Below are 12372 nucleotides of genomic sequence, written 5' to 3'. Positions count from 1 at the left end.
TGATCTGAAATGCCCAAATTGAAATCTGAGTATCAAAGCAAATAATTGTCCCCTGATAACAAGATGTAAATTGTGTTTTCCTTTGCACTTTTTTGAACTATGGCAGGATCTGAAAATCACCAACATTTTATGCTTTAGAAGGGTCTACCTCTAGGGCAAGGGCAATTAGCACATTTCATGCTTGTTTACAAAACAAGGGTTGCGGAAAAACCTTTCTTCTCCTCTTCTCTTTTAGTTGCTGTCCCCAGGGGTAGTTACCATAGCTCTCTCTACAAAAATCGATATAAATGCTTTTGACTGAATCCTGAATTATTGCATTGTACTTTTATAGCTGCAGGACTTTGAGGCTGCCCTGAAGCAGCGAGATGGCATCATTACCCAGCTCACTGCTAATCTACAGCAGGCTCGCGAAGAGAAGGATGAAATCATGAGGGAATTTCTGGAGATGACAGAGCAAAGCCAGAAACTACACATTCAGTTCCAACAGGTGGAGACATTTTTCTTTTACATGATTTACCACTTGAATGTTCCTTACATTCACCCAGTAAATCATCATTGAGTAGTAACTTTATAGGCCAGGACATTGTTGCTCCCTAATCATAGGGATGGTTGGATGCCACTTAACTGTCGACGCGGATGCTGAATCCTGAACTTTAAATATCGGCCAGTACCAAGTATATATTGATAAATTGCTTTTACTGAACAGTATATACTTAAGACTGCATGGGCTCATTAGAACATAATGATTGGCATCCTGGCAGCCTGGTATTGGAGAGATATCAGATAGCAGTATCCGTATCACTCAATCTGTCAAATCAAGTCTCAAACGGAACCTCCCCGATGTGTCCGGCATTGATAGCTGCAGGCAGGTGAGACCCTGAGGAACACCAGCCACAGCAGCACGGCAGCTGATCTCCTGCAGGCCAGACAGCAACTTGTCCAGTCCCAGCAGCAACTAGAGGAACTGGGCATTCAGCTGCAAGAGCACCAGGAGAGGAGCAGTGAGCAGTTACTGGAGATTAGCCGGTTCCAGCAAAAACTTGATGAAATGGAGATGGTAAGGTGGCTAACCAGTGTTTGTGAGATAAGATAAAACATAATGATCCCCAGTAGAAAATTGATCAGTATAGAATGCTTGTTTGATTTATTGTTATCTTCAGGCTGTATATGTACGGCTGGTCTAAACACCTTTTTATTTCATTTTTTTATCTGTCGGGAAAAAAATACCATAGGGTGGGATGAACTTTTATTCCATACTTACAAAGTTATCTCATCCCGGGAATACTCTACTTTTTGTGGAGGAAAATTTTTAGTGCTCAACACTATGTTCCTTTATTACTATGTATCTACTATGTATCTTTTATTACTTCTGCATACTTCTCATTATATTGTTAATATGACTTATTTCCATTATATGCTTTTTCTCTTTTAGGCAGGAAGGCGATCAGAAGAATCATTTGCACAGAAGTTGAACGAAAAAGATCTGCTGATTGAGGAAAAAGAGATTGTTATGTTGGGTCACCAGCAGTCACTGACAGCTTTAAGGGCTGAGCTTGTACTGGCGGAAAGAGCAACAGAAGAGTCATTTGCACAAACGCTGGGGGAGAAAGATCTACTGATTTCAGAGCAAACCGCAATCATAACAGATCATGAGCGATCACTGACCTTGCTAAGGGAGGAACTTGTTCAGGTAGGGCAGCGCAAACAAGAAACTGATGTCCAGACTGTAAATGAGAAAGACATGATCATCGCAGAGCAAGAGAGAGTCATTTCAGAACGGGATGGCTCTCTAACCCAACTGGAGGATGAGCTGGAGTCTTCTGGGAAACGCCTCAATGACCTCTACCAGCGAATTACTTCAAAGGAGCTGGAGCTTGAAAGATGCCTGGATGAATTGGAAAGCACCAAGGTTGACTTACAAAGCTGCAAAGGTGAATTACAGAGGTGCAGGGTGGAACTGGAGAAGGAGAAAAAGGAGTTGGAAAACTGTCAGGGTGAACTCATAACCTCCAAACAGAAGGAGCGGATGTCATCAAATGAGATTATGCAGCTCATGGGTACTGTGGAAGATCTTCAGAAGCGCAATCATCAGGGTAGCATGTCTGAGGGTGATATTGTTAAAAAAATGGAGGCGGAATCCGCCCGCAATCTTGAGTGTCTTCGGGCAGAATTGGATGAGATGTATGGCCAGCAAATAGTTCAGATGAAGCATGAGCTCAATTTACAACATGCAACCGAAATGGATCGAATAATAAAACAGCATTCTGAACAAGAATTAAATGTCCAGCAGCAATCTCAAAGTCATATTGTAGACAAACTCAATGCTGAGATTAGAGAGCTTGAGGAAAGGCTACAGGAGTCCGACGCAATATACAAGAAAGCCAGGCATGAGTTAAATCAGTTTGCCCAGGAGAAGCTCAACCTGCAGGCCCAGGTTGTTGACCTTCTGCAAGATCTCCGCTTTGCCGAAGAGAAAGTCGAGATGTTCTCACAAAATCTTGAGAACCAGGAAAACAAAAAAAGTGAATTGCAGCGACTTCAGGATACAATTGACGACTTGAAGCGTCAGCTAGCTGCTGCTGAAGAAGCTGCACTAGAGGAAGAGGTAAAGCATGAGTCAGAGACAACCAATTACAAGATCAAATTGGAGATGCTTGAGCGGGAGAAAGATGCTGTGCTGGACCGCATGGCGGAGTCGCAAGAAGCTGAGTTGGAAAGACTCAGGACACAGCTTCTCTTTAGCCACGAAGAAGAGCTGACCCACCTCAGGGAAGGCCTGCAAAGAGAGAGCTTTCTCAACACAGAAAACCTTCTCAATGAAGCGTCTATCAAACATGAGCGAGCTCTGGGGGAGCTGCGTATTACTTATGAAGAAGAACTGCGTTTGTTAGGAAGAGAGAAAGCGAGCTTTGCTACAGAAAGGGATGAGCTGTTACACCAAATATTTGCACTGAAGGAGGACCTGAAGCTAGCCTTGCACAGCTCTAAAGCTGATGAGCTCGTCCTACAGCTCCAAGAGCTTCAAGTGGAGGTGGGGGAGCTAAGAAAGGGAGGAGACGAAAGAGCTAAAATGGAGAGGGAACTTAATACACTACTGACAAAGACAGAGACACTGGAAAAGCAGACAAGGGAGAAGGAAGAGTGTTGGAAGAACACATTTAATGAACAGGAATCAGAAAAACACATGTTGATTAAATCCAACAGTACCTTGATAGAAGACATAGAGTCAAAAAATCAAAAGATTGAGTTCCTGACATCAGAAAAAAATCAAGTACAGCAACAGGCGATTGAGCTCAAAGGGGAAATCGAAAAGCAAAAAACTACGTTCTCGTTTGCTGAAAAGAACTTTGAAGTAAACTATCAGGAGCTTAAGGAGGAGTACACCTGCCTCACAGAGGCAAAGGCCCAGTTGGAAGAGAGGACGCTCAAGGAAACACTTGAATTTGAGGCAAAAATTGTCGGCCTCCAGTCTCAGATTCGGGAGCTGAAGGAGAGCAGTGCGAATATCAAAATGGAGGCTGCATACACAGACAGCAGAACTCTGATAGAAAAAGATACATCTGAATTAATGGAGAAGCTCAGTGTAATTTCCTCTGAAAAGGAAACCCTAATTTTCAGTCTCTCCAAAGTTACAGATCAGCTGACATCTACAGAGGGCAAGTTGGAACAGCTAAAGGGAGAGTTAATCAAAATACAACATGAAAACAACAAGGTTATGGCTCAAAATAAAAGCCTTAAGACAGAGCTGGATAGAGAACGAGGGATTATGATGGAGCAGAAGCAGAAGAGGGGGCAGGATGCCCAGAGCAAATCTAAGCTTCAGCAAGGAGCGAAGACTGTTGAGCCAGAAGCCAAAGTTTGTTCCATTGAGGATCATTACCTACAGATTGAATCTCTCCGAGGGGAAGTAAAAGCTCTTCAGTCCCTTCTACAGGCAGCTGAAGTGGAGAGAGACAGCGTTCAGCATGTTCAGAGGCTCTCGCATACTCCATCTCCACTGGCGGTCCAGTACTCTGGGGAGGGACCTGTTGAAGGACGATCCTCCCCGCAGAAGCCGACAGCCCCGGGGTCAAGCAGGCGCAAGAGACGGCAGAGATCCAAGCAGGAGCGCAAATCTGGTGCCGCTCTGCAAGGTAGCAGCAGAGACCAGAGCCAAAGGGAGGAGGAGGAAGAGGGGCTCTTGGTAGAAGAAGAGGAAGCTGTGATTGCTGCAGAGCCGGCAGGGAAGGCTCAAATGGAGAGTCGTGTTGCATCGCGTTCAAATCAAAGGGACGGCGAGAAGGACTTTACTGAGGGCTACCAAGGAGACAGAGGCAGAGACTACATCAACAAACAGGTATGCTCTCGCATTCATCCACTGCAGCACTCTCAGCTTTCCCCACCAACGTTTCTTCCCATCTTTTCATAAATCAGATGAAATGACATGTTTGAGCTGAAATCGAAAAGCCTTTGCAAAAACCCTGACTGCACTTGGAAGTGCGTATGAATCGAATGTCTCATACTTGCAGCCAATGCTATAATATGCAGTGTCATTGTTTGATTTCCATAAATTTTTGTTATTCAATATAATTTGGGCAATTATATTGAAAAACAAAAAACTAATGGAAATCAAACAATAATCATGTGTATCTTAAATATAACTCTCCAATAGGAGCAATTTAAGTGCTAAAATACTCTTGTGAGTGACTAATGGTCTTGATTGCAAATTGCAAGAGTATCTGGAGGCTTGCACTAAAATGTACCACTGCAATGAGTATATGAGGTATTTCTGTGGCTTTCATTTTGAGCAATCCAATGTGTGACATTACCTGCCCATTGAACATTATCCATCTACAGCCTCAAAATATTCATAAATCATATCATTCCTAGTCTATTTTTTTATATCTAAGATTACATTTAATATTTGCCAATATGCAATATTCAATATCACATTCATGTTGCTCATCTTCAAAGCTAATAATGGCTCATTTAAAAGGACGAGGGAGTTAGAAAAGCAACAAAACTGTCTTATTCACTCTTTCCATAGTTACTTGGAGTGAATTGAAGCGATGTCTGCACTGTAGTTCTTTTCCTTTCCTGTTTTCTGTTCTTTGTTCATGGCCAAACTACACCGGATGCGCTGCATGTTAAAAAAATATTGCTGTTGCGTGACTGTAAAAAAATTCATCAACTGTGTGTGTGTGTGTGTGTGTGTGTGTGTGTGTGTGTGTGTGTGTGTGTGTGTGTGTGTGTGTGTGTGTGTGTGTGTGTGTGTACACACACACACACACACACACACACACACACACACACACACACACACACACACACACACACACACCCTTTTAACCGGAGTATAATTTATCTAGTTGACACATCCTAGAACATATGGCATCCAGTTTTGTTTTGTGCTTTTTTGCTTACTGACACCCTGTATTTAATGAGACCAGTATAGTGGCAATGTCATTAGAAAAGTCTATACCTAAATACAACAAAAAATACTTAATTTAAATGATAATACTCATTTCAATTGTAAGTCCTATCATTCTAAATAACATCTCATCTCATATATTCAATGCCTCCCTGGAGGTGTTCCATTTAATCATAATTATTTGAACCCATTGACATCCAAAGTGTCCACGACTTTATAGTTTGATCTATACAACCCAATTGTGGTGTTCCCTTTTCCTGCTTGCCTCCTCAGGTGAGGAGAGGAGATGGGTTGGAGCTTGTGGTGGAGCCCAGGGAGGAGGATGAAGAGCGGACAACTGAACATGTAAACGTCACCCAAGCTGAAATCCTGCGCTCTGCTTTCATTTCTGCGTCCTTCTCTTTTGATCCATGAGCGTGTGGGCCCTCAAATTAGAAAAATGAAAATAACGCCCTAGACCGATTTTCAGAGATTTTAACAGTCACATTGTTATGGGCTGTGTGCGTCATATCTCCAACTCGGAAATGAGGATAATTTATTCCGTTTTTGTTTTTTTTGTGCAGCATTGGGTTGCCAGGCGATCACCATCCCTAATCTACATTAATTTTTCAAAGCCATACCAAGTGTTTACCGGCGTGAGCATGCTTTGCAGGGCTGTGTCAGAGAGGTGATGGGGGCATATTGTTTAATAACAAAGCGTCGGGATGATGCTCCTCATTAAAATGCGCAGTGATTGAAAATTGATCTGACATCAAACGTAATGAAAACTCAAATTATCATTGTGGCGTGATGTGAATAAGGGAGGGAACGAGTAGGAGTGAACGAGTCAGTTGGCTGGAAAAGGGAACGCCGGAAAGATGTCAAAGCCTCAATCTCTTGGTAGGCAAGTGGATACCGTACTTTTCTGTTCGGTGAACTGATATTTCTATGAAATGGTTGTTTCCTGCGGTTTAGGGGGAGTGTAGGCTGCAGCTCGCAGCACAGCACATCAGTCTGTCTCAGATCCACGCTGCGCAAATGGAACTGCTCAGGGAGCAGACGGATGCTCACACACACACACTCGAGATGGAACTAAAGAACTTGAAAGGGCAAGGTGAGTGAATGTGTTATTTAGTGGTTTTGCATGAATGCTGGGTAATGTATCTATACAATATCGTGATCGCAACATGAGAATAGATATGGGTAACTATCCTATATAGTTAAATGTTGTCTTTAAGGGTCATCACAGTAAAGTAATGCACCTTTCCACACTGTTGTTGTTTTTCTAATCAGTGGTTCTACCTGCTTGGTCATAATATCCACATGATGTGGCTCGTTTTAACTAATGATTGTTTCTCAAATATTTATTGTGTGTGAATGTACGATAAGATTCATCAAGATAACACTATTAATACCCAGGGGTACTACATTCAGAGGATTATCGTATGAGAGCACCAATAGTCATCCCCGAAATTTTGATTTGACATGATCAATATCAAGGTATTTGTAAAAAAAACAAAAACATGATATTTGGTTTTGTCACAATCGCCCTACCCTAGTAGTAGTAGTATCTCTGATTGTCTTCATCTGTTCTTGATAATGATATGCTTTTTTCTTAATGCTTCTTATGTGTTATAATTTGCTTGGTATTATAACATACTGTTTTATTTTCTGTATTTTTAGATGAGCCAAACATCTTCAAAAGCCAGAGCTTGGTGCAAGCTGTGTCAGAAGAATGCAACCGTCTTATTCTGGTAATTATAATAGCCAATGTATTACAGTTGTTGGAAAGTACTATCCAGATATAACTGAATATTGCTAATTTACATTAAGAAAACCCCAAATTTTAATTAACCGTTATATAAATGAAGGATATTTATCTCTGTCTCATGAAGAGACAAATAAAAACACTTGCCATGTAGTTCCATTAAGTGCTCATTTCAATCTACACATGGATCTAGTTTTGAGAAATTCATGTTGCCACACTCTACTTGTTACACCCCATTATCCCTGTGGTCTTTGTTTGTGATTCATCGTTGTTTCTGCTCCTCCATTAGTCTCTTTCAAATATTTTTGGAGAAGGGTTCTCGGACTTTGCCCATCAGACAGATGCACAGGGCTCATCTGACCCTTTGGTGGAAAAACAAGGATTTGGGGATTCATCCTCCATGCTGTTTGAGGCTCAAGGTGACGTCAGCTCTGTAGATAAAAACGGATTATAAAAGTTCATACAAGTGCAAAAATTACTACAAAGCATGTTACAAAGGTTGAGGCAAATATAAGATGTATGATAAATGCAGCAATTTCTGTTTCCTACAAATGCAAGTTCAACGATTCAAATATTTGAATGTATTAATTCATTTCCGTTTCCTCCTTCTTTGTCCAACTGTAGTTCTGTGCAGAGATCTTGGGCAGGCAAAGGAAAAGATTGAACAGGAACACGAACAACTGTCACAACTTCAGGCTCAATTACGAGCCGACGGCAATAAGGTGGTTTTATGCTTCGAGCTAGTGCTTCTTTCAGGAGTGCAGACCGAACATGCTGGAAGTTAATGTTCCTTTTTTTGTGCTGGACATACACTCGTTCTCTCAGATGATGGCGATGCAGACGGCGTATGACGAACTGAAACGCAGTGCCAAGGAGATCGGCAACCTCCGTGAGCAGGTTGGGAGCCGCAGCACCTCCGCTTTCAAAGGTACATCTACGACATTCATTGTAAATATAAACCAATGCGTGATTAATTGAATAATTGATGATAATCCAGGTATTTTCCTTGTGAATCATTTATGAAACTAAAACACACTTTTTATGCTATTGATTAGTTTTGAACACTTGTTGACCTGTCAAGGGTTCTTATGTAATCTGCAAACATTTATTATTATTTATTATAAATCTTGTCTCCAAAAATGTAAATGTACTGTATCTCTTTGATATTCATTGTTTTCTGTTGTATTTGTATAGTCTGTAATCTCATATTGGCATTCAGTTTCTGTTTCCTCTATTCTTATCCCTAATTTGTGGGAATAAGTAAGACTTGCAGTGGCGTGATCTCGAAGCTATGACGTTGCTTTTCCAACATAAGTAACATTTTCCTCACTTTTGGACAGACCTGGGGGGGCAGACTGGCCCGCTGCCAGACTACCACTCCGAGGCCATGGAGAGGCTGAAGGCTGAAGCCCAAGAGAAGCAGCTCCAACTTGAGGAGCGCCACCGGCAGGAGGTGGAGCGCCTGCGTACCTACTACCAGCACCAGGCGTCGGAGACGGAGGAGCGCTACACCACAGAACTCATCGTGCTGGAGCAGCGTCTCCAGGAGGTCACAGGCACCCAAATCCAGTTCAGGTGACTGTTTTAATGAACCTCAAATGATATGACAATATAATGTATTCATATCGAATACAAATGATACTTTCTCCATATAATCCATCCCCTTAAATGTTTCTAGTAGACGGCCTCTGGTGATCCTTTTCTCATAAAAACTCACCAGCAGAGCTCATATTTCTCCTTAATGGTCTCTAATAAAGATTGGGATTCATAATGGAGCTCAGGCGTAACATTCTAATTATCCCACTGAGTACAGAGGCCGTCATCAGGAAATAATATAATCTTGCCTCTATTCCCCAGAGCGCTTCTGTTTGATTCCAAATTGTAGATTTTTGCAACCTCCTTGGTTTTCACCCCCAGTCCCACTGCTTTGTTTGAAATGAGCAGCGTGCATCATTGCACGGTGACGCTGATAACATCCGCCAGAGAAATTCCAGAAGCTTCAGTACCACTCATGCTATTTGAGATTTACAAAACGCTAGAGCTAACTTATACTTATTGTAGTATTTTATTTATTGCATCATCTTCATTTTGTTTCTGGAGATTAAAATTATGTTCCTGTCCTTCTTTTTCTAATTAATGCTTACGTGTCTCCTCATGGTTGCCTTCAGTAAGATTGGCTTCCAAAATGCACATTAAATAAGTTATTATTGGTTGGTTTTTTTTATGCCAAATATTTTATTCTATTTGTTTGACTCTGTATTCACTTATTTATGCTGAAATTAATTTTGCCAGTAAATTGTGTTTTATATTATTTTCTTATATTGTTTATTGTAAAATATGAAGTAGAAAGACATAAATCCATATAAAACAACCACTCTAAAATCCAAAGCTCAAGTTGAGTTTAGAAAAAAACAGGTAACAAGTATATAATCCAGTATATGAACGAGACAAAGGGGTTAACAATCTGGAAACATTTGGACCGTATCGTTTTATACCATAAAGTGCTTCTAGAAAGAGCTTTGTATAATGTGAAGTCTAACTGAGATCCATTCCTGTGACAACAACAACAACGACTGAACATTCACAAAGTGCTGTATAAGCGCTGTGCACCCCCTGTTGCTATCCCACTAACCTACAAAACACTGTTACTAGCCTGTCACATGGCCTACTTACAGGTGCAAATCATTCAGGCACTGAAAAGGATGGAAGATGAAAAGATCTGTCACAAAAGATCAAATGCATTTAAAAGTAATGACTTCAGTTCTCCAGTACCAGCTTTACTCTATGTGTCTATGTTTGAGTTAAACTACATTCGTATCATCCATATATCAAGATACAGCCCTTCGAAGAAAACTGTAAATGGTATTAGTAACAAGTATAGACCAAATTGAAAACTGGATGAGATGATTTTTTTCATACTTTTGATATTCTTGCTACTAAAAACAAAATGGAGGCCATTCCTTTGAGAGGATTTTAATATTTTTTAACCTTTCCTGCTATTAAAGACTTTTTTTATCTTAAATATTAATGTGTTACACTGTCCTTAAGACTGGAGTATAAGAAACTAATACCTTACTGCCCTCTACTGTTTGATCTATACTTGAATTTTTTGACTCGTCGCCTGTCAAATTATTTTCCTCTAATAAAAGCTATTTTAACTATGTTTCCAAAGATGGAAGCATAATTAAGAGTAGCCGGAAATGGCTGTGTAGTGAAAACATTTTTCTTTCTTTTTGTATGTTTTAATTCGTCTTCTAGCTCATCTGGTATTCAGCAGTGCAGCTCAGAGACACTGGAGAAGCACGCTGGGGATGTAAAGGTTTGTCTTCCTCTTCCTATAATACAACAAATCTTAAAAATGTCCACCACACCCTGAAATCTGAAAATGTGTGTTTGCATTAAGGTCGTGTGACACTTAAAGAGGGCGAAGGCGAGGTGGGGTGGGGGTTGGGGGGCCAGAGACGCTCGTAGCCTCCAGACGAGGAGCTGCCCCAGATACTCCGGAGGCCAACGCTTTAAATGGTTCTGTATCTAATGGAACGCGGCTAAAGGGTTGTAGGGGATATGTAACCTGCTACGCTAGCGTGCTAGGGGCAGACCAATTTCACTCACTCTAAACTTGGTCGGCAGCGTTGATGGTGCATTGTGTGACTTAGTGCCCACCCCCCACCATACACGCAGAGACACACACACACACACACACACACACACACACACACACACACCACTGAAGCTTATTTCCACTATCTCTCGCTTGTTTTAGGCTCAGTCAGTCTCTCTTTACTCCAAGGTCCAGTGACTGATGTGGCACGCTCGTGGTTTTGTGTCGAATCTCGTAGAGCTGAGTGGAGGGTAGTCTTGCTGAGGATGTAATGAAGACAGACTGGTAGTGTACTGTATATGTGACAGAAAAAATAAACAAATCGCTCGTATGATACAAGACATCTATTTATCCCCTCATAATCCCTGTGGGGTCTGGAGAGAACACAGCGCTGTGTTTGTATCTGGTTAAGGCTTCCATGGTTGGAGCTATACAAAAAGCTCAGACACTGTTGCTCGCTTATATTCCCTGGTATTTTGTCCTGTGCCATGCTTTATTTTTGCCCTCCTCAGCCTACTCATCTCCTTTTCAACATTCCCTCTTACAGTATATCCCCATACCTCCCTACTCATCCACATGCAATTCTTTCTCTCTGTCCTCTTCTTTTTATCGTCTTTGTCATCGGCAGCGCCTGGACGAAGAGGAAGATGCCGAGGAGGAGGAAGGCCCGGCGGCTGAACAGCGCCGGTCAGCCCGGTCCGCGGGCCTGACCACGCAGCTGCAGACGCTGAGGAAAGCGCTGTACAACAAGTACGTCCAGGAGGTGTCCGCCCTAAAGGAGCAGCACAATGCTGAGCTGAGGAGGCTGAGGGAGGGGAGGGAGCAGGGGAGGGATGGAGGAGGAGGAGGAGAAGAAGAAGAAGAAGACGACGAAGATGAGGAGAGGGGAGAGGGAGGTGTGGCAGGCAAGAAGGGGCAGGAGAGAGGCGGCGTCAGCGAGGACGGACGCCCTGTCAAAGGCCCCGAGGGTGGGGGGCGGACCATTCCGGAGGAGAAGCGGTACTGGGAGCAAGTGGAGGAGGAGGTCGCTAAGGTATGTGGCCACGTTGTACCCAACGACTTTAAACCATACTATTTATGACGATAACATGACTGACAGACAGAGGAACTGAGCTTTAAGATCAAAGAAAATGCAATGCTTTGTCATTCAACGACGGAAATTGGTGGAAAAAAATATTTTGCAGGGGGTAAGCAAATTTCAAGTTATTTATGAATTTGCTTTTGATATATGTTCATAAATATAATTAAGAAAAAAAAAATCATCTAAATAATCAAATGATTTTCAATTTATTTGATGACTGGTGAAGATGTTAAAACAGTGTCCTCTAAAAGGAAGATGTTTCACAACTTTATTCAGTTCTCACCACCACACTGAACTGCTTTATGTTGATTTACAATCGTCACATGGTTAGAATTTTTATTTATTTTTTATCAGCTATAAATCTTAATTTTCTAGTTTGCAATACTAACCCCATTTGTTACTTGCATAGATTGCTCAGTAATGGAAACATTTTCATCTTCCACTTATACTCAACTCAACTAAAGATCTTGAAAGGAGCTTATTATTACTATGGTAGAAAGACGCCCGAGGCAAATTCTTTCTCCATCTCTGGT

The 12372-nt window shown here is 41.7% G+C and overlaps 1 protein-coding gene across 1 annotated transcript in view; it reads left to right on the top strand.

Moving 5' to 3' along the window:
* Positions 1-12372, top strand: part of akap9 (A kinase (PRKA) anchor protein 9) — a 76633-nt gene that overhangs the window by 19588 nt on the left and 44673 nt on the right. Inside the window, exons 6-17 of the mRNA XM_080013354.1 lie at positions 332-487; positions 860-1057; positions 1433-4336; positions 5684-5755; positions 6365-6503; positions 7073-7143; positions 7447-7576; positions 7782-7879; positions 7983-8085; positions 8498-8732; positions 10416-10476; positions 11387-11791. Coding sequence (XP_079869480.1) covers positions 332-487; positions 860-1057; positions 1433-4336; positions 5684-5755; positions 6365-6503; positions 7073-7143; positions 7447-7576; positions 7782-7879; positions 7983-8085; positions 8498-8732; positions 10416-10476; positions 11387-11791 — 4572 coding nt within the window. The remainder of the gene's footprint in view (positions 1-331; positions 488-859; positions 1058-1432; positions 4337-5683; positions 5756-6364; positions 6504-7072; positions 7144-7446; positions 7577-7781; positions 7880-7982; positions 8086-8497; positions 8733-10415; positions 10477-11386; positions 11792-12372) is intronic.

The sequence above is a fragment of the Zeus faber genome, assembly GCF_960531495.2.
Source record: "Zeus faber genome assembly, chromosome: 1".
NCBI lineage: Eukaryota > Metazoa > Chordata > Actinopteri > Zeiformes > Zeidae > Zeus > Zeus faber.
Note: the sequence above shows the minus strand (reverse complement) of the source record. Positions and strands in the feature narration are given on the sequence as shown.